Source organism: Piliocolobus tephrosceles, chromosome X (assembly GCF_002776525.5).
Source record: "Piliocolobus tephrosceles isolate RC106 chromosome X, ASM277652v3, whole genome shotgun sequence".
Lineage (NCBI taxonomy): Eukaryota > Metazoa > Chordata > Mammalia > Primates > Cercopithecidae > Piliocolobus > Piliocolobus tephrosceles.
The window spans coordinates 79,896,488-79,920,031 of record NC_045455.1 but is presented as its reverse complement, the minus strand read 5'-3'; the positions used below and the strand labels follow the sequence as shown (position 1 = coordinate 79,920,031).

At 36.5% G+C, this 23,544-nt stretch overlaps 1 protein-coding gene across 4 annotated transcripts in view; it reads right to left on the bottom strand.

Annotated features, from left to right (window-relative positions):
- Positions 1 to 286: 286 nt before the first annotated feature.
- The window catches only part of SPART (spartin), a 38,680-nt gene continuing 15,422 nt past the window's right edge, over positions 287 to 23,544 (bottom strand). For all 4 annotated transcript variants that reach the window (XM_023208825.2, XM_023208824.2, XM_023208827.2 and 1 more), the window contains 7 exons: positions 23,237 to 23,434; positions 21,213 to 21,368; positions 18,418 to 18,541; positions 12,470 to 12,664; positions 10,533 to 10,691; positions 10,358 to 10,448; positions 287 to 3,188 (listed from right to left, as the gene is read on the bottom strand). In XM_023208825.2, coding sequence (XP_023064593.1) covers positions 2,921 to 3,188; positions 10,358 to 10,448; positions 10,533 to 10,691; positions 12,470 to 12,664; positions 18,418 to 18,541; positions 21,213 to 21,368; positions 23,237 to 23,434 — 1,191 coding nt within the window. In that variant the 3' untranslated portion in view covers positions 287 to 2,920. The remainder of the gene's footprint in view (positions 3,189 to 10,357; positions 10,449 to 10,532; positions 10,692 to 12,469; positions 12,665 to 18,417; positions 18,542 to 21,212; positions 21,369 to 23,236; positions 23,435 to 23,544) is intronic.

The following is a 23,544-nucleotide window of genomic DNA, read 5'->3' as shown; positions in this document are numbered from 1 at the left end:
CATACTTGATATATAGAGAAAGACCTGTGGGAAATCACTGAAGAAAAGAACTATTCAATAGACGGGGGTTAAATAACTGATTATCCACGGGGCGGGGGAGGAGGGGAGGAATTAGATACCTTACATGTTGCACACATACACACAATTCTCAGTACACACCTAAACGGGAAAAGCAAAATTGTCAACAGTGACAACCGGCAAATTTTACAGTAGAGGGAAATGAATGGCAAATGAACATGAAAAATTCCTGATCTAAGGTCAGGAAAGGAGGTCAGGAAAACACAAGTTAAAATTATGAGATACTTTTTAATATATACTACATTAACAATAAAAAACATTGCAAAGGGAAGTACTACTCAAGAGAATATCATCATTTTGGAAAATACCTGGCATTATTTTGCAAAATTGACAAGCCAACAACTCCACTCTTATGTATACAGTCTCTTGCATATGTGTACCAGGGGACAGTCAAGTATTTTTTGAGTGTACCGTTTCTACCAACAAAAACTAAAAACAAATGTCAACTGATAGGAAAATGAACACTTGATGTGGTATACTCAAACAGAATACTACAGAGCAACTAAACCATCCATGCATATAAGCACAAGAATTAATTTTAAACATAAACTCAAAAAAGCAAGTTGAGTAAGACTTCACATTCAGACACTATATGTAGAAAGCTTCAAAAAATGAAACAGTATGTTTGGAGAATATACATGTGTGATTAAAAAAGGGCAAGGAACAATAAAAAATGACGTGGGGAAAGAGGTAAGAAAATAGGAAGAACACACATATACGTAATTGGCAGCCTTCCGTGTCTTTAGTTAGGTGTGATGAGTTTTTAAGTATTAATTCTGTTATTCATCATACCTTACATGTAATATACAATTTTATCTATGTATCAATTATTACAAAATATAAAAAAACTTTAGAAGATGCCTATCTCCTAATGATTCAATGAATGGTGGGAAAAGTCCATTTTCTAGAGTCTAAGACAGCACACTTTTTCTGCAAAGGGCCAGAGAGTGTGAATAAGTTAGGCTTGAAAACAGGTGGCCATCTGGATTTAGCCCATGGAGGATATTTGCTGACCTCTGGTCAAAGCTAACTTTTTAAAGTTTACATTCCATTATTTGCCATTCCATTTCTTTTTAAATTTTTTTTAATTTTTAATTTTTTTGGGTACGTGGTAGGTGTATATATGTATGGGATACATGAGATATTTTGATAGAGGTATATGATTCATAATAATTACATCAGGGTGTATCTACTGCTTCAAGCATTCATTTGTGTTACAAACATCCCCATTACACTCTTTTATTTTTAAATGTATAAACAGTTATTGCTGACTGTAGTCACCCTGTTAGGCTATCAAACACTAGAACTAATTCGTTCTAACTAACTGTATTTTCATACCCATTAACCAACCTCACTTCCCTCCCTATCCCTTCAATGCCTCCCAGCCTCTGGTAACCATCATTCTACTCTCTATCTCCATAAGTTCGATTAGTGTAATTTTTAGCTCCCACAAATGAGAATATATGAAGTGCCATTCTATTTCTTAAACTTAAAGCATAGACTGTAAGCTATTTACCAATTCACTTTTATTTCGTTTTTATCAACTAGTACATTATCCTTGGTCTTAGGAAAAGCCTACATCTGTTCCATGTGTTCCCAAAATATAAGCCCATGTGACAATGAGGTCAGGCAATTCAGAGTTTTTTAATTCATAAAGTGCATTCTTCAGACAGCTTCAAATAACGTCTAAGTAGCCACTAGAAGATCAGAAATTATTAGAATGGACTACGGCTATGAAAACTAACACCAATCTCTTAAATTCAGTAAACAAAAATAAAATACCATTAGGTATTTGGTTACATAGTTTTTTAGCCCATGTAAGTAAACAGGTCTGTGAATAGTCTGCCTCCTGCCAAAGTGGAAACCATAATGCCCATCCACCAGGGATTCCGCCTAAGGTTTTCATATTCTTCACCTTGATGATGAACAGAACCTTTCCTTTTTAATAACTTGTCTTTTATGACCGAATCCCAGAATAAAAATGTCTACCATTAGTAAACTCAATTCTGTTTATATATATATTTTACAAGTTTTAACCTTTTGGAAAAACAGAAGCAGATATGATAAAATAATTTCTTGAAGTACTTTTTTAATCCAATTAAGCTGATAATAATCACTTTGAATTTTAATACAAAACAATCATGTTCCCAAATGTCTTAGGCTCATAAGAGAACAATCGGTCTCAATACAAAAGACGTAATAATCTATTTTTATTCATTTTAAATCAAAAAGACCATTCCATTTCCTAACAAACAGGTAAGTTACAAAAGTAGTCCATTTTACTTTTCATCAGTCTTTCCGTTTTGAACAAGCCTTTTTGAGAATTCTTAGTTTAGGATTAGGTTTTGCTTAGCTTACACACTGAAAATTTTGAGAAGAATCTAAAAAAATCCACACTTAGTGCAAAAAGAGTAGACAATACTTTAAGTCATTCCTTCTATAAAAAGAATTAAGGTTACTAAATGCCAATTTTTAAGCAAATATATAGTTTCCTATTTTGCTTTCTGAAATATAGCAGATATAAAAATAGTTCAACATTAGGTTTAATAAGGTCTAAACAGCACATGTATTATTAGCTTTATTTTACCTGCGAAAATATTTCAGCTACACTTGGAAAAAATAAACTTGAGAATATTACTTCACATTTCTAAGGCCAGAAGCAAGAATACTTATTCTTTTCCTTTTAAATAGAAGACATGCCATAAAATTTATGAAAGTTAATTTGTAGGAATGAATACATTTAAAAAATACTGGTTAATCTGTGAGGAATTCCACATTTGCTTAAATAACAAAATTTCATCCATTTCATAAGGCTTTGGTATAGGTGATTCCCAGCACTCCATCATTTATCTTTCTTCTTTGCCTCCTTTACTTCCTTCGTCTGCTCATCCTTCTCCCCTCTCACGTTGACATTTGCTGCTCCTTCTTGATTTTCCCTCTGAGAATTATCAGCTATCTGATAGTCCTCAAGGAGAGAGTGTCCTGTTTGTGTTGCAGTTTTCTTCACCATTGCTTTGATACCAATGTTGTTAATATTGTAGGCAGTTACGCCAACATTGACCGCAGAATCCACCGCATTGTGGGTAGCTTCTCCTGCATTATACCCGTATCTTTAAAAGAAAGATTAGAGGACATACAATGACATGATAAATATAAAATAAAGTCTTCTGAATTAGTATTAAATAAGTCAAATGATTACTGTGTGTTACCCCTGAAAGCAAAATTAAAGCTTAGGTTTCAATTTAATTAACAACTTAAAACACAGTAGAGAATGAAATCACACTGTGACAAAGCTGTATTTTCTCCTTTAGTAAAAACAGTGTGTGAAAATAAACTCAGACTAGCTGAGAATGATGTAATAAAGACCCTCAAGTAAAAATAAAGTGTAAATTATACTATAGGTCATTAATCAGTCATTTTTTTTTTAATCCTTCCTTTCTGGAAATATGAGGGAAAATATTCACAGAAGCAACTAATCTAGAGTCATATAAGTGGTTTCAAGTTCCACCCTAACCAGACTTTGGCTACGTCTTTTAATTATGGGAATTTGAGTTTGTCTTTAAACAGAGGTTCTATGGCATTCTCCCCTGCATCCCACCCTACTGCACACTCACTGTCCTCCTTGCTGTTCCTTGAGCCCACCAAGCACTCAAAGGCCTTAGGACCTTTTTACTGGCTGCTCTCTGCTTGGACTTCCCACAGTTCTCTGCCCCACCTTCTACAAGTTGGCTCAACTATAATCTTCTCATTATCTAATCTGTTTAAATTGCCTTTTCCCACATGTCCACCTCCACCTCTTGACAACTGATTCCCCTTTAAACTACTTTTTCTTCTCCCGTAACTTACCACTTTCTACCTACTATAGAACTTACTCATTATCACTGTTCATGTCTTGCTTGTCTCACTAAAACATAAACCCTATTGGAGAGGAGATTCTTAGCTTTGTCCTTTAACATATCCTAAACATTGAGAATAGTGCCTGATACTCACTGAATATTCACTAAATGAATGAAATCAGTAATTCCTGCCCTATCTGCCTCAGAGTTTCTTGAGCATCAAATGCATAGCAAGTGCCTGGGAAATTACAAAGCATATACAAAAGCTGTTATTATTGACAATAATAATATCTGCATTTAATGCTATTTCTATGATAAAATACAATTTGAGGTCCTATACAAGCATACCAAAACACATTTCCCTAGTGTTTAACTGTTTTACTCTTTACCCCATTTTGGTAACAGGCTTTTAAAGCTTTTCTTGTCCACAGCTTTCCCCAAATAGAGGATTGTTTAAACAAACAACAACAAAAAGGCAAAAGTTTACATTTTCTCCAGGACACAGTGAAGTTTCCTAGGTGCTTTATGACCTATAGCTGGACATCTTATATAACACTAGATCTGTCTTTTGAATTAACAAGTCCTCTATTACTAAATAGCCTGGCCTAGAATAGTGGTTTGTGATCCCACCGGCTTGTTTGTACTTGGCTTTTTTAACCCCAGTGTGAAATAACCTTACAGTGCCTCTGAATGATGATTCTAGTCTGTCCTTTGCCTAATGTTAGTAATTATATTAGAGCTAGCACACAGCAGAGCCTAGTCTGTCAAACCTTCCAAGTCTGTACTACTCTTAATCGGGGCCCTTCTCACCAGTCAACAGACAGAAAAGCTTCCTACAACTGCTTCGGCTAGTCCCTGTTATGCAACCCCTCAGCATTCCACAGGATTTGCTGATGGTGCAGAAGATGCACCATTGCTGATGGTGCCTTCTCATTGTTAACCAAGCCCCAGTCACAAATACTACTGTCAGGTGGTAATGGCTGTGTCTACACAAAAAGAAAAAGGTATCAGCAGTTTCTGCACTGACAAACAGGGACCATAACTCTTGGTGGGGCCAGTTTCCCTGAGGGCTTACAGAACATTCAGAAAACTAGATTCTAATGTCAACTATGCCAGTAACTAGCCACATGACGTTGGTCAAGTTTCTACCTCTTTGCATATTGTCAACTTTCTCTTCTTTATTTGAAAAAAATGATGTATATGTGTGAAAGCGGTTTTAAAATTCTAAAATACTAAACATATTATTTTTAAGTATCCTATAAAATGGCTTTTCATCAGTTGTATTTATTTTTTAATATACCCTCAACTATCACTCCTGCTTTCCAATATGCCTTAGAACTAGTTTTCCTAACAGGAATCTATTCTTCTCTTCATAAATAACTGTTTAGTCCTTTTCTTCAGATTCAAACTATACTGCTATAAACTCCTATAAAAGCATATGTCTGGCAGAAAGTTCAATTTATTTTTGATCTCTTATTTTTAAACAAATTTACTTTAATTAGACCTCATTAAGTTGGATTTTATATACTAACACTACCAATTGAAAAATAATAAAAAATGAATACAAAGTAGGCCCTAAATAAGTCAATGAGATTCAAAACTACAACTGAACCAGATTTTTCTGAAATTTCTCCAGTGTGTTCAGTTATACAGAACTGGTTTTGGGTAATATGACACCTGTCATTGAAGTTACCTCTTCATCCAGTGCAAATTTAGGGGGAATTTTAATTAAATTTCACTAAACAAACCAATAAACCAGCTACACTTAATTATAGCATAGTACCAAAACCCATAAAACAGTAAATTTTCCACAGGAAAAAAAGTCTATTATCAAGCTTATGTTCCACAAATATACATTCAAAGAAAATATTGCTAGAGGAAAATAAAAATAGATCTATCAAAGCTATATTATTATTCTTTAAACACTTCAAAGTGGAATAAAAGAAGCTTAAAGGTGAAACTTAAGCTTCATATGTAGAAGAGAGATGAATTATTGAATAGGTACTATACCGCAATTAAGTGTAGCAGGTTTAAAGTTACTGTTTTTCATTATTCCTGTATGTCTTCACATCCCCAAATATAAGACAAAAGTATTAATTTAACTGACAAACTGAATCTTAATGAATAGTTTCTATGCATTTACCTAAAAATTTTAAGAGTATAGTTATTTAATCCTCTGTACTGGCTTATCCACCGGAAATCAGATAAGGAAGTTTATATAATACATTTGGTTTTCTCTCAAGCATAAAATTAAGGGACATTTAAAATAACTACTTTGGAGAGCAATCGCTTATCATAGGCAATTAAGAACACAAATTTTCCTTATTATACTACCATCCATTTGATTCGAGTACTCCACAAATGGTCATTCTATGAAATACTTTTTGATAGTAAATGTAAATACAGGACAGTGTAAACAAACCTAAGTGTATGTAAACAAATAAGAACAAAATTAAATAAAGGTACAACAAGAGTTTCAATTTCTTCAGTTCTATCACTAAGTTATTACTGGTTCAATACTTTGAGTTTCTTCTCTTAAAAGACGTTTTCTACTTTGGGCCAGATTAGCTCCAAAGGTGAGAAACAGTATTACTTAGATAAAATCTTTATTCCCTACTGCCTCTCCCCTCTTTCTAAATTTCTATAGCAGAAACTAAATTACTGCTAAGACTGAATCATCCTCATAGTTAGAAATACAAAGCTACTTAACTAAATTCTCACTTATCTGCTTTTTATTTAAATTCCATGAATCTTTGGAAAAAAGGATAAAAAGAATAGCAATAATACAATAATAGAAATAAAAGAGCTGAGAATCACTGTGAAAAATATGCTATTCAATATATTAAGTTCTCATTAAGGACCAGAAGTGCAAAATCTACATTAAAATCCAGTATTTCCTAGTTATGTGAATCTCAAACTTTTATTAAGTTAATTGTAGTTAGGTAAGAATTTTTTTTGTCATTAGAGTAGGCCATGAAACAAACCCAACAAAGCACTTCCTATTTTCTAATATGATAATCTAAAAATAATTCACTGTTGGCCTAAAAGGCATTTCTGAATTTCACCTGTTCTTGCTACAAATAAATAACTATGTTTCTAATTATGACTGATCCAAAGTAACCTCAGGGTCATAAAACAATGACTGAATATTAGAGTTCAGTGCCACAGGTGACAAGAAGTGAGTTGGAAGACTTGAGTTTTATATTTCTATCAGAAGAATTTGAGATCTATTATATGTTTTATCTCTCAACTCTTTTGGTAAAACTGACACTCTGGCCAGGCACGGTGGCTCACGCCTGTAATCCCAGCACTTTGGGAGGCTGAGGTGAGCGGTCACAAAATCAGGAGATAGAGACCATCCTGGCTAACACAGTGAAACTCTGTCTCTACTAAAAATACAAAAAATTAGCCGGGCGTGGTGGCGGGCACCTGTAGTCCCAGCTACTCGGGAGGCTGAGGCAGGAGAATGGCAGGAACCCGGGAGGTGGAGCTTGCAGTGAGCCAAGATCACGCCACTGCACTCCAGCCTGGGTGACACAGCAAGACTCCGTCTCCAAAAAAAAAAAAAAAAAAAAAACACTGACACTCCAAAATGATATGCCATATTGCTTTGATTTGATTCAAAGATATGTATCCCCCAGAATGTAAAGTAGTTCAGCCACTTTTGGGAGATTTCTCAAAACACTTAAAATGGAATTACCATTTGATACCCAAAAGAAAATAAATTGTTCTATCAAAAAGACACATGCACTTACATGTTCACTGCAGCACTATTCACAACAGCAAAGACATGGAATCAACCTAGGTGCCCATCAACGGTGGACTGCATAAAGAAAACATGGTACATATACACCCTGGAATACTACACAGCCCTAAAAAAGAATGAAATCATATCCTTTGCAGCAACATGCATGCAGCTGGAGGCCATTATTCTAAATGAATTAATGCAGGAACAGAAAACCACACGTTCTCACTTATAAATGGGAAATAAACACTGGGTACTCATGGACATAAAGATGACAACAACAGACACTGGGGACTACTAGGCGGGGGAGGGAGAGGAGTGTGAGCTAAAAGACCATCTATTGGGTACTATGCTTACTACCTGGGTGAAGGGATCATTTGTACCCCAAACCTCAGCATCATACAACAAACCTATGTAACAAGCCTGCATGTGTACCCTTTAATCTATAATAATAGTTGAAATTATAAAAAAAAGTAAACATAAAGCAATTCCTATTTCCTAACTTAAAACAAACAAATGTATACATGCCCCAGACAGAGCAGATCAAACCAATTAAGGATGGAAATTAAATTAGCACTGTAGAGCACAGGTTCTGATGACAGAAACACTTGGTTTATGTCCCAGCTCTACTACTCACTAGGAGAGAAATCTTTAACATGGTATTTAACTTTACATTTTGGTTTCCTCATCTGCAAAATGGAGGTAAGTGTTGAAAATTAATCAATACATAGGAAAAGCAATGAACACAGTGCCTGATACAAAAGTATGAACTCAACTAAATGCTGTCAATAAGTGGATAATTAACATAAATAACCAAGAGTTGTGAATACTGTTAATATTGCTCTTCTTTTTTCTTTCTAAACAGTAAGATCCAAACTAATTCAAGGCTAAGAAAGCAACTCAGGTCCTTCATACTAGATTTAGTTTTTAGACCTTGATTCTTCTAGTATTATATAAAGAAAGTAGAGTCAGGTAGAAAGAATAAGGAGCTAAAAGCAGAAGACCCTGCTTTAACTCTCACCTTCAATACCACTTGTCATAAATTTGTTATATAGTTGCGGCTTCGGCATTTATTTTTAGGCCTGACATAAGTTGCTTGAAACCTAGTTGTACCCCATCACCTTTGGCCTAGTTAAAACTTCCCCTCCCCATGTGGTTGTCTGCAATATAGTATACTTGTTTCTCATCTCATTGACTCAAAACCCAACATACCCCACAGCTCCTGACCACGAGAAAATCCAATGGTCAACATTAGAGTCATGTAAAACTAGAGCCGTGTAAATGTTCCCCTGTTCACACTTGTTTTCTTTAAACTAGTCAATCCACAGGCCCCACTGGAAAGCCAAAGGAAGAACACCCATGGACTTGCATGAAGGCAGTCACACAAATCGCCTCTCCCTTGCTGCTGCTGCTCTCTGTTCACCCATCCCCCGCCCCACCCACTGGTTGAGCACTCTGCTGTCTTCAGACTTCCTCCTGGCTCTCGTGGGTACCCCTCTTCTCTCAAGGGTCTGTGAGTAATAAAAAGCTTCTGTCATTTCGTGTGTTTGGTTGTGCTGCCTTCTCTGTGTGTCACATGACCAAACACCCAAACCTTGCTCTCCTCCTAGTCAGGGTCTCCTAGAGAGTGGCTATCTTAGAGGAATAAACTGGACACAGGTCAGAAAAAGAGTCATAAGGGCATATGCCATAAAGAAGTTCCCTGAGAGAGGGATACGTGGTCATGGATGTGCCAGGATAAAGAAGTATCCTGTGAAAGGCACACTGCAAACATCCATGAGCTTTTCCTCTTGAGCCACGACACAGCAGGACTAGAATTTATAGCCACTCTCCAGAGACAGACTGTAAGGCCAAATGAGAAAGCAATCATAACACCAATCAGGTGAGCTTGTGCAAATCATTCATTTCTGTTTGTCCATTTCTTAATATATGAAATTGAAGACACACCATCTACCCATTCCAATACAAATGTACAGTGGTAATCAGAGTCAAGTAAGATGTGACATAATTTTTAACAGTCTATATACTGAGTGGGCTAATATTAACAAGAGGTATAAGAGTTTAATTATAATTCAAGTTTATTCAGGCAGACATCACCCATCAAAAACATGTAGTCAGTTAATAAGGTATACAGGAATTCTGGGTTTTTAAAAAAATCAAACTTATTCTTCACAGTAACGATGAACAAATGTTTGTAACGATTAGTAATATAAAGCAAAGTGACAAAAATTCTGTTATTATACTAGAAATACTATTCTCCCTATTTAAGAAAAGCAGTAAGTGAAAAAAATTATTTATCAGATACTTACTAAAAATATCTTTACCATCATGGATTTTTGCAAATGCTACAAGAGATTTAGTTGGCCAGGTGTGGTGGCTCATGCCTGTAATCCCAGCACTTTGGGAGGCTGAGGCAGGCAGATCACCTGAGGTCAGGAGTTGAAGACTAGCCTGGCTAATGTGGGGAAATCCCATTTCTACTAAAAAAAAAAAAAAAATTAGCCGGGTGTGGTGGTGTGTGCCTGTAATCCCAGCTACTTGGGAGGCTGAGACAGAATTGCCTGAACCTGGGAGGTGGAAGTTGCAGTAAGCTGAGATCGCGCCTCCAGCTTGGGCAACAAGAGAAACCCCCTCTCAGAAAAACAACAACAACAACAACAAAACAGAGATTTGGTCATTAAAATAAAATTCAACTTACTTATATCTGACAGTTTGTACAGTTTCTGCTGAAACATTGTTAACAATGCATTTAGCTGCACATTCCAATCCTTGCCACACAGTTGAAAATCCTGTAAAAATAATATTTAAAAGTATGTAAATCTAGTCCAAAGCAAATAGACCTTCCTAGTTAAAATTCTGGGCCCCTTTGTTACCTTGAACACTACTTGCTGCTACAACCATGGCACCATCCAGAGGAGATTTCCCATCTTTGTCTTTTTTAAGAGATTCTGGAACTAGTTTGCTTCCATGCTTCTTGACATGTGGAGCTAGTTCTTTTCCAACGCAATTTGCTACAGTGCAAACTCCATCAACTAATATGACCATTAAAAAAAAGAAAACTTAGGAAATATATATTATTCCCTTGATTTTTTACCACTCATCTTGCAACATTCTTAAATGAGCCTCTAAAATTGTTTTACTATATAATGTTACAACTTCTACTTAAGGATATGAAGCTTAGAGAGGAGGTCTCACTATGTTACCCAGGCTGGCCTTGACCTGTACTCCTGGGCTCAAGTGATCCTCCTGCCTCTGCCTCCTGAGTAGCTGGGACTACAGGTATGCAGCACAGACTGGCTATTTTTTAAATTAAGGCTTCTGTTTGCTTTAAAGCTGTGCTTGCAGAGCCTACTGATGTTTATAACCTTGCCTCTCAGATATACATGTTCTTGCACTTCTGCTTGAGAAAACCAGTCACCTTTTCTATCTGACTGTTGCAATGCAAGATTGGTTGGTACTTTTAGATTATTCCAGCTTAGTGTATTCATATTTTTCTATTGATAAAAATCTCAGTTATCTCAGTGAAATAACAGTAAAATGTTTAATTCTATAAAAGTAAACAATCCAAAATCTGATTCAAAAAATACTAAATACCAAAAAAGATCATTTTGCTAAATTTAATGGTAATCCATTAAGGTTCTATCTGCCCATCTCAAAACACCAAATTTCAGTGCTGTGATTCTCTAGAAGCAAGGAGTTACAAGTATATTGCTTGGGCAGGCTGGCGCCAGAATCACTAAGTCAGCTTTTCTCAAACGACAGATCCCTTCCTCTTGACCCTCAACTGCTAAGCAGTAAAGGGCTCTCCTTGAAAGAACGTGCCATATCCCTTGGAAGGATTGAAGAATTCACATTCAGTCGTGCTGCATAATGATGTTTTGGTCATTTCAGACATTTCAGGGTCCCATAAGATTATAATGGAGCTGATTAAGTCCCACTGCCTAGTAACATCACAGCCACCATAACATCATAGTGCAATTACTTTGTTTTTAAAATAAATTTAGTGTGGCCCAAGTATACAGTGTTATAAAGTCTGCAATAGTGTATAGCAATGTCCTAGGCCTTCACATTCACTCACCACTCACTCACTGCGTCACTCAGAGCAATTTCCAGTCCTGCAAGTGACATTTCTGGTAAGTGCTCTCTACAGGTTTTATGCCATTTTTTATCTTTTATATACTGCACTCCTACTGTACCTTTTCTATGTTTAGATGTGTTTAAACACACAAATACCATTGTGTTACAATTTCCTATAGTATTCAGTACAGTCACATGGTGCATAGGTTTGTAGCTTAGGAACAATAGACTATATCATATAGCCTAGGTGTGGAGTGGCAATAATGTTTAGGTTTGTGTGAGTACACGCTATGATGTTCACACAATGATGAAATCACCTAATGATAGATTTCTTAGAACTTACTCCCCTTGTTAAATAATACACGACTTGACATTCAGAACTCTTTTTCAAAGATACACACATTCTCCTCGTCAACACATCAAAACAACCCTTTAACCAGTTTCTCAAATTTTAACGTGCAAATAAGAATCACCTAGGGATCTTGTGAAAATGCAGATTCTGAATCAGTAGGTGTGTCTGTGCCTAAAATTCTGCATTTCTAAGGATTCCAGATAGGCCGATGTGATGTTGCTGGTCTGCAGGTCTCACTATGAATAACGAAGAGAAACTGCTTTGTCCTAATTCGTTATTCTTGAGATTAAACCATCTAAATGAACATGCAGATTAACCCTGGATTAAGATACTATTTTAAATATAACTTTAAAGAAGTAAGGTTATCTAGAATTACTTTACCCAGGAACTGACTGACTTTTGCTGCTCCTCCTGTAGCTTGCTTCGCTATATAAAGTCCCTTGGTGACAGCTGGACTAACTTCCACAGGTTTTTCTTCTGGTTGAATCCGCTCTCGGAGTTTAGAAGCACCTTTCTGGATTGCTTTGCCAGTAAACTCAGCACCTTTGATTAAACCCCAACTCACCCAGGAAGCACCTTTTTAAAAGAAAATTTAAAATTGCACAATATTAGGGCTAATTATACTTTTAAACACTTTAATAAATAACATCAACCAGAAAAAAATACAAGGAGTTTGATATTCAGAAGCTAAATGTGCCATGTCATAAACTTTCAAGCTAACTTTATACCTACAGTTTTCTTCCTGAATACTTAGGTCATATGTCACTCGGTGACAGAGTTCTGTGTTACTCTGTGCTGCCACTGCAACTTGCAGGTATCGCTATATGTTACTTATCACACTATATTACTGCTAGCTATTAATTCTTAGTTTTGGTGCCATTAACATAGAATTTGGCTAAAGAACCCAGATATTCTTGTTCTTTTTGCCTTAGACCAGGTACCACGTTCCCCCATGAAATCCTGAGGGAGAAAGACAGAAACATCACAAAATGTAAACCAAAGAAACTGCCTCTCAAACACCAAGGCAGAACTCTTACTTTCTTTAGGCTGAAAGCATTAGTCAGGGGGTCCTGTTCCTTCCTGAATCCTAAACCCAAACTCTTGGATCTCAGTACTGTTTAGCTTCCTACATATACCTGAACAACAAAAACACGAGAACACCCAAATGCGTGAGAAGAGAAAATCTAAAAGAAGAGAGAGGCCTAGATAATTTAGCCATTTCTCATGACAGTGGGTCCTAGCCCTTTGCTTTGCTTATGTTCTCGCAGCTTGAATGACAGAACTGCTCACCAGAGGAACAGAGGGATGGAAGGGCCTTCTCTAGTGAGGACAAAAGGTCCTCAGCCAGTGGAAATGTGGGGAAAGAAGGAGTGGGAGAGGGATGGGTAAAGAAAAACTACACAAGAACAGTGTCCCCTAAGATGGAAGAAGTATTACCCTACTCTGCAGAGACTTTCAGTTTAAAATATTTCTTTTTTGGCGAAGACTTAACAATGTGCTTTCAAAGTTGAACATAGGAAGTACTTAATTATATTCTCTCAACGTCTGTGGTATGGTTTTACATGATTACTCCAGCCCATGAATAAGCATCCAGCAATCATGTGAAAACCATAACAGTTTATTTTAAAATGTTAACAATGAAAAGTGACATGTGATAAATAATTAGAAATTTTATGTTTCTCTTCCTGTTTTAGTCAACATCTCCACCTCCAGCTCCAATCCTACCCCCACTGTCTTACCTGACAATCCATTTCTGGGAAAGTGCAGGATTCAAACCCAAGCAAACAGGCTTCCATAAACAATAAAAGGTTTGAAGATGTCCATTGAAAAAAATTATCTTTTTAGATTAACTTATAGGTTGAAAAGTTTTAAGAAACCAGCTGAACATGAAGACTGAGAAATCGTAAAATAAATGACAATGAAACAAAGGATACTACAATCCTATAATGAAACTGTAAGAAATAATAGGGATGAAGTTAAATGATGACTAAGAAAAATAAATGGAAATGAGATAAAAAGTCACAGCACTAATAACGAGAAATACTAGATGCAAATAATCAATAACATATCACCATGGAAGCATACAGTATACATAAATATGTTAAAACTGTGAACACTGCAACAGAAGATAAGGAAATGCAGTATTTCGTTGGTAGCTATGTAGATATTTTAAATGACATGTACAATGCCAGATATAGATTGATTCTGTTCACGTTTGCATCCTATGCACTGAATTAATGCAGCCACATGACAGACCATGAATGTCTGCTGAATAAATGAGACATTGGCAGATGTTAAAATTATCTAACTCAAACCTAACTACTACAGCTTGTGGGACACTGTCCACTTTTACTGAACTAAAGAAAGCTACCATTTACAGTTGTTATTAAAAACAGAAGTCCATGGCCAGGTGCAGTGGCTCACGCCTATAATCTCAGCACTTTGGAAGGCCAAATTGGGTGGATCACCTGAGGTCAGGAGTTTGAGACCAGCCTGGCCAATATGGCGAAACCTTGTCTCTACTAAAAATATAAAAATGAGCTGGGCATGGTGGTGTGTACCTGTAGTCCCAGCTACTCAGGAAGCTGAGGCAGGAGAATCACTTGAACCCTGGAGGTGGAGTTTGCAGTGAGCCAAGAGAGCATCACTGCACTCCAGCTTGGGTAACAGAATGAGACTGTCTCAAAACAAAACAAAACAAAACACAAAAACACAGAAGTCCCAAATCACAGCTTTCTCTCCCGGTAAAAAGCTAGCTGAACCCTAAGATTATATAGAACCCAACTTTTCTGGTAAGTTTTAATAATTTTATCATAAGAAATATGAGCTTAAAAAATTTCTTAAAAAAGAAATACTGATTCACTGATCTTTTTATTTTCAGCTTTTGATATTCTTTATCTCTGGCCATGAGAGGGGAAAACTGGCAGAAAATTGGCTAGCATATGGCTACTACTGAATTCTCAATCACATGACATGTATCTTATGTTTGATGTAGTCCTCTAAAAACCCAGAAATGATTTGTCTTAGCACTTAACCATCCTATACCAATCAAAGTATAAATTGAATATATGATTGCTCTTTGATGTTTTGTTCATTCTATATAATTTATGCTGGAATAAAGGTCTTTGTGGATCTGACAGCTGGAAGACTGTACTAGGTCAATGGAGTCCCAGAAGGCTAGGAGGACTTGTTTGTCTATTCTTTAACAGACTGAATTAACCAAAATGGAAAAGTTTTTGCCAGGGCCTAGAAGCACAAAATAGTAGCAAAAAGCATAATCTTGGAGAAACTTTAGGGAGGCATCACAGTTGCCTCCGTTCTGCTCACTCTCAGCCCTAGGATGATATGCTGGAATAGGAAGGCAGAAAGTGATCATTCCCTCTCATTCCATGAGAACTGTTTGCCTAGCATTCCAGAGTCCATCTGTAAATTAAATTGGGAAAGATCAGAGAGTTAGAGGGGACATTCAAATACCCTTGATGATCTTTTGCTACCTCACAACCACTAAAGTGTTCCAGAATGATTGAAGGTAGGTTGCTCCAAAGGTGAGCTCCATCAGCCTATTATCAGCAACCCTCTACCTCCTCCCAAATAGCTTACTAGGCTCCATTGATACTGCACAGCCGCTGCCTTCTTAAAGTGTTAAGTCTAGGTTTCTCAAGCCTATACAGGTAAACTTTAAGCACGGTTGTTTTACTTTTTTCACCTTTTATATAAGGAAAACCTCCGACTAGCTTTTAGTGATCTTTACTTATTCTTTGACAGCAGACAAGCACCAATTATGGGCTAAGATAAATAAGCTCAACTTATATCCCTGGTTACTCATTTTGTACATAGACTGAATGAGTCAGGCAACGATAGTCTCTTGATAGATCAGATAATTTTTCCAGGAGTAAATCTTTATTAATTTTCTGCCCCCTTTGTTTTAGTTGTACCGTAAGCATTTGATGAACTATTCATTCTACATATTAAAAAGCTCATAAAGAGACACAAACTCTGATAGGCAGTTAAATGGTTTACAGTCACCAACTATGATGGACATTACTAGAATCCCAGCCCCGAAGGTACAGAATAAAAAGGAAAAGAGGTACTGGCATGAAGAAACTGAGCTCTTAAGTAATAAAGAAGGCCTCTGCATGTTACCAAAACACAGTTTTTGCTTGTTTTAAAATTATGCACTGCTGAAAGTTCTTTTGAAATCTCCAAAGAGATCTATTCCCAGGATTAACTGGCTGTACTGCTTCTGGTAGCACCATGGTGTGGTATCTATAGTACCTAGGAGGCCTGAGATTTAGTGGCAGCTGGTAATTTCTGAAGATGACCACAAACAGTGTCTCCTATTCTGAATGTTAATCCTTCCACAAGATCTTGACATTCTTCCCAGAGGGAAATGGGGTCTATGTCACATTCCTTGCATCTGGGCTGGCTTGTTGCTTGCTTTTAACCAAATGATGCTGGAAATTTCCAAGAGTATGTCAGAAATGGTAAGGCACCTTCTGTCTGTTTGCTGGATGATTCACATTTGAAGCCCCAAGTCACTATGTAGAAGTCACACTAGCCTAAGGCCACCATGCTGGGTGGAAGTCCAGCCACAAAAGGCCATGTGTAGGCACTCTATTTGGCAGTCCTAGACTTTGACCTCTCCCAGCCTAGATGCCAGAGGTATCAGTAATGATTCCAGTCTTCAGCTTATTGTCAAGTCACTAGCTAGCCTTTCAGTCTTCCCAGATGAAGTCCTCAGATACTATAAAAGAGATATAAGCCACTCCTGCTGTGACCTTTCCAAATACTTGGCCCACTGAATTCCACAGAAACAAATGTTTATTGTTTTGTGCCTTTGGGTTTGGGGCAGTTTGTTACATAGCAATAGTAAATGGAACAAACTTATACTAGCATAAATTCCAAAAACTTGGTAAAATTACTTTGAATTTAGTGTGTAGGGGTAATAGGCAAGTTTTCTGAATAATGGCCTCCTAATAATAATGCTTAGCAGGCTACAAAGTTGGGGGGTAGGGCAGTAAAAGTGAAAAGGTTTTTCATTGCAATTTCTTTGTGAATCTCTTTCAAGGGTCAATTTTAACGACTGCAATTACATTTTAAAATTTGGCTTTATCTTTTCTTCTTGTCTCAAGCACAGTTCTTTGGCACTAGGAAAAGTATTTTAGTTCCTAGCTAGCTAATTATTTTAGCTTGTTGGTTTTTTATGTTGAAGATTTCCTCTGCTTTAGACATCTTCTAAAATGGATTTTAGTGGACACGGAAATCTGAATTGACAGTCGTTTAAAAGAGTCAAGACCCATTTAATGGGGTTATGAATTTGACATACTGAATGGTGATTGGCAATATTTTTTAAAAAACAAAATAAAAGGTATAAATCAGAGAGTTACTACAGCTAAAAAGCTACGTGAAATGTTAACCAATTAAAGTAGAAAGACATGCCACTAATGATCATTCTGGTTTCAGAATAATTGATCTGAAGCCCTTTATAACCATAATTAAACAGCAGAGACCACTTCTCAAAGAGCTTGGCTATAACCCTCAGATGTTCTCATGTCCGCATGGCTGTGTAGTTAGTGCTGCTTTGCTTCCAAAGATGAATGAACATGTTCTCATTTTTTGGGTGGGTATCTGAGTCCATTTGTGATGCCATAACAAAATATCATCAACTAGTAGCTTATTAACAACAAAAATTTATTTCTCACAATTCTGGAGGCTGGGAAGTACAAGACTAAGGTGCTGGTAGATTTGGTCCCTGGGGAGGGGCCCACTTCCTGGTTCATAGAATTACACCTTCTTACTGCTTCCTCACATAGTGAAAGGGACAAGGCAGCTTTTTGGGATCTCTTTCATAAGGGACTAATCCCATTGATGAGGGCTCCTCTCTCATGACCTAATCACTTCCCAAAGGCCCCACTTCCTAAAACCATCACCTCAGGGGTTGGGATTTCAATATATGAATTTTGAAGGGACACATTCAGACCACAGCTGAGGGATAGGGGTTGGGAGAGGTTAAGAGGGAGCTTCCAAAGGGGAAAGAAAGGTAACTAATTTTAGATTCAGAACTATTAAGAGTTTGAAGATTCTTGAAGCTTTTCACTATCCATTTTCCCAATAATAAAACAGAATAATAGGCCAGGAAGAATTTATACTTATATGACAATATCTGATGTTTTAAAAGACAAGTGCCTTCTACATTTATTTCTAAATTGATCATTTAAAACCAAAATACAAAATATTATGTTTCTCAGTATTCCCTAATAAACACTATCTTTATTTGGTTCCAAAGGCTTAATGTCATACAGGGAAAAAAATTAACATTACTGTAATACCTGACAAAATGTTGTGAGCCACTTTCTCACTCCATTCAGGTAATTCTTTTGATTTTTCTTCTGGAACTGGCTCACATGGTACAATGTGACTCAGGTTAACTTCTTCACTTGAAGTATCTTTAGCCTAAACAGTAAAAATGTTTCAAAATGTGAAGAGTTAGAACTAAGAGGGGGAAAACTGTAAGCATTATATAACAAATATGAAGCCAACAAATACTAGATATAATTAATGAAAAATATCTTCAGCCAACCTAGTTGCCAGTATGGTCTTATAAAGCACAATACCAGAACTGCCATGAAGTTGAAAACCGTTCTGGTCCATATAAATCTTGACTGGTAAGATTTAAATACCAATACAAGTTCAATATGGCATTTATCAAATCATTTATATTGACTAACTTTTTTTTTCTGGACTAGACTGATTTCCTTCAAACAGATACCACCCCTAGATATTAGTGTGCACATGGTACTCAGTAAGATTAAAAGATTTTTGTTAAATGACTCAATCAGTAAGCAAAGATGAATTCATAAACTGGTTTTGACAGAGCAAACAAATGTCTGATTTGAAACAAGAAGGAATATATAAACACAGAATAATCTGCTATTCCATTTAAGAGGAAATGGAGAACACAGAACTATCTGTACTTTGCTAACTGAACAGCTGTTATGAGAGCCTGGGCCAACACCCAAACTCTCAAAGCTAAATGAACTCGTTCTAAGAAATAAGACGCAGGCTAACTCAGACCTCATAATATTAATATAATAAAATAACCTGAAAATCAAAGTGGCCAGTAATACAAAGAATGTCACATAAAATATAAAAACAACATTAAACAAAACAACTTCTACATGGGATAAAAGTCACCCATAAGTAAAAATCTAAAGCTTTTCACTGCATATACTTTTTAATATCATTTGATTTTTTTAGAACAAGAAATTAAATTTTAAAACATGAATTTCTAAATGATGTGGAAGAATTTCCAAATACACTGTTAAGTAAAAAAGCAAGGAGCAAAACATTATGTTTTATATGCCATCTTTTATGTTAAATATTAAATATGTCCGTGTGTGTGTATTTATGCATAAAATATATTTAGAAGGACAATAGAAATTAATAATTATGTGTCTGAGGCCAGGCATGCTGGCTCACACCTGCAATCCCAGCACACTGCGAGGCTGACGTGGGTGGATCACCTGAGGTCAGGAGTTCAAGACTAGCCTAGCCAACATGGTAAAATTGAAACCCCGTCTCTACTAAAAATACAAAAATTAACCGGGCGTGGCTGCAGGCACCTGTAATCCCAGCGACTCGGGAGGTTGAGACACAAGAATTGCTTGAACCTTGGAGGCGGAGGTTGCAGTGAGCTGAGATCACACCACTGCACTTCAGCCTAGGTGACAGAGTGAGATTCTATCTGTGGGGGATGGGGGAGAGGAGGGAAGATTATGTGTCTGGACAGAGGAGCTAGGTGGCTGGTGGACAGGAATAGGGCCCAGACTTATTTTTCACCATATACTCTTTTGTACCCTTTAACTTTCATTTCTTGTGATTAAAACAACGTTTTTAAGTAAAATATATTTCTTGGAACCATTTTGGACTCCCAATATCCTCATATAGCTGGTCTAAGATGTTCAACATAAACCACAGTGACACTTTGCAAATAAATGTAGAATATTCACGTGATATTCATCAATTCCAAAGATAATTATTGAGCATTTACCATGTGGAATACAGCAATGAACAATACTAAACTGCCTGTAATATGATACTCAAGACAATGCTGTTTTATTCATATACTTGCTTATATTACCACTTCTGCCGAGAATCCCCTTAAATTTGCTATTCATATGACCAACTCTTCTTTATCCTTCAAGACTCATCTTGGTCATAATGTCCTGTAGGACGGGGCTCCTCACTGCTTCCCATACCACTCATCCACCCACACTTATCTGTTAGGCTAGGCTGCATCTTCTATCTAATAGCCACACTGGATAGAAATGATCTCTTTGCTAATCTGTCCTTTCCATTAGACAGTAAATTCATTGAGGCAAGAAATTTAAACCTTTTCCACTATGTATGCCTAACATTCTAGCACTCAATAAGTATTTCCTGAACTCTAATCCAAATTTACCAGTTAAAATATATTACATACTCAGAGCCTATGAAATGAAAGAAGAAACCACTCAATATATTTTTAAAAATCAAATCTCTGTCCTGTTGCCCATCCATAACAGGAAACTGAATAAAAATGGCAGAGTGTAAGAAAAAAAGAGACAGTAGCATATGTAGCCCCCAAGCTCTTGGTGAATATAGGAAGGCAGAGAATAACACAAAACAAATAAGAAAGTATGTGCATCATTAATTCAAATATAAACATATTTTGGTCAGGTGTGGTGGCTCATGTCTGTAATGCTGGCTAATTGTGGAGGCTGAGGCAGGAGGATCACATGAGTCCGGGAGGTCAAGGCTGCAGTGAGCCATGTTTGCACCACTGCACTCCAGCCTGGGTGACAAAGCAGGATCCTGTCTCAAAAAAAATAAAATCTCTCAAACAGTTGGGAAAAAAAATCTATCCCCCAAACACAGAGTATCTTTTAAAAAAATAGTTTAAGTAACACACACTTTAAAAGGGAAATATTACAACTGATTCTAATTGTTTTTGCCGGTGATCACTTTGTTGACTATGCACAAGTTGCTTTGCTTTAGTATATGGGACTACGATCATATAAATATATGAAACTGGAGAAAGGTACCATTAGAAAACAACACACACACTTATTATTCTTTTATTTACCCTTTTTCCACGTTTTCCTTTATGACGTACATCCTTATTGCCTTGGTCCAACTGTTTCACATCAGTGCCCGAGGCTTCTTTTAGTTGGTCAGAGGAGGGTCTAGTTCTTCCAGGGATTTGGAATTCATTTTCTTCTTCTGCTCTGTTCCAGTTGGCCTACAGAATAAGGGTTTAAGCCTAGCCCTAATCAGAATTTTTCTTAGATGACTTTCTGCCACCTATATTACACCATGCCCAAGTGACATACTTGTTTGAATGTCAGTTTGGCAGTCTATAAGTAACAACTGCTTTTGCTTTTTTCTCTATGCTTCTCTTTTGTCTTATCACCAAACCCCAAACCTCTGAGATCTTTGGTTCATAGCATATGCTTAAGTAAGTTTCAAAAGACAAAGTATAAAAGACAACTTATAGCAGTTGTTGGTATAAGTTATCTTTGAATCAGATGCAGCTACATTTAAATTTAATTAATGAATAAATTTTAGGTAACATATACAATATACAAGACAAAATGAATTTAAAGGCAATTAACAAAACTCATGTCCACTTCATTACGCATTATTGGAAGGTGTATTAATTGTCTGCACAGTATACACTTTGCTGAATGAATGCTTAAGAGTAAAAACCAGTCAAAATTATAGCTAGTAACTAGCTTATGTTTACAGTTGAAGTTCTGGGACAGTAAAGCAAGCTAAAAATAACATACAACCGAAAAATAAAATTGAAGAGATAAAATAAACATACAATCTAAAAGTCTGCTTAGTTTTTTTCCTAAAGTCCAGTAATACAGGTCCAGTTAATGTAGGGGTGAAGGGAGAAATAGTTCCACATTAGGTCTGTGAATACTTAAGAGCATCATTTCACTCAGTCAGTAAACAGTGAAGTGAAGATGAACTCCTTCATTTGACCATACTCCTGCCTTTGTGAATTCCTCTTCACAAGTACAATGAGGCTACACACTTCTGTATGCTGATCACGTATTTTGTTAAATAATTGCTGCTATGCTAAAGTATTGGTTTGCTGACCACCAGGTAGGTCATTCTCAGGTCAACAGGGGCTGATTTTATATTTTGACACACACACACACACACACCCCTTTGCAGTCTCCTGTTCTCATAATTGCCCATCCCACCACTTAACACAGTAACTGGTTAAATAATGAATTCCAAATATCTGCTGACTGAAGGAGAGAATAAAAGATTATACCATCATAATGCCCACCTCAGTCCACCCCAGATGACTGTCAATATTCATAATCAAAAATACTTTTTCCCTCTTGCTACAACAATATATAAAGAAAGTCTCTCCATAATCCTCTATTCAAGTTCCCCGTTAAACAGAAATACTCTGTTTCCACAGGTACGCATGTGGGCAGAGGAAACATGCCAAATAAGGAAAGTTCCAGGATGATCATATTTTAAATCATATTTTCTTTTTATTTTTTTATTTGGCCTTCACTTACCACAAGAACAAAGAAAATTATCTCAACCAAAGCCTGTTTCTTCCTCAGAATGCCAACCATACCCCTTAAAATGTCCAACATAACCTATCTACTAAAGGTAAAATTATCTTCATGTCACCATTTAGACCCGTTAGTATACTTTACCAGCTGAGCAGTAAAACAGTGGTGAAAAAATAGCTAACATTCACAGAGCATTACTACTTGTTCTGATGTAAGTGTTTAATGTATTAATTTTTAATTTTCACCACAGCCCAATGAGGTGGACACTGTTATTATCCCCATTTTATAAGTAAATTAAAGTATAGAGAAGATCAGTACCAGCTGAGCTAAACGGTTATTAAGTGGAAGAGCTTGAATTCATATACAGGCAATTCAACTCTAGAGCTGACAATCTTAACCACTATTACAGCAAATTCCAAGCATGTAGCTGTGAACACACAAACAAATGATAAACTGTTAGTCTCCTAACCTTGATCACAGTAGAGGTTATTACAATTTCTCTAAAAGCTGAAGAGCTTATGTTAAAGTAGATTTTTTTCACCCTAAAGATGATCACACAAGTTACCTGGAGCCGAAGGTCAGACATTTGCCTTAATAGATCCTCAAAGAGCTCTCTATCATCCTCTGGTAACTCAGAGGACAGGACGACCCCCACAAAGCATCCTGCTGCTTGCAGCATTGTATCAGGAAACATGTAGGCTCCTGCAGTACACTTCAGAACCGGAGATCTATCAGGAACTAGAGGATACAACCAGTCACAAACCTGAAAGGATTCATTAGAAGAAAAAATATATATACATATAAATGAATGAAACTAGATTTTCACTTACGTTTTAATAAAATTGTCATACTAGAAAATAAACACTTCAAAGT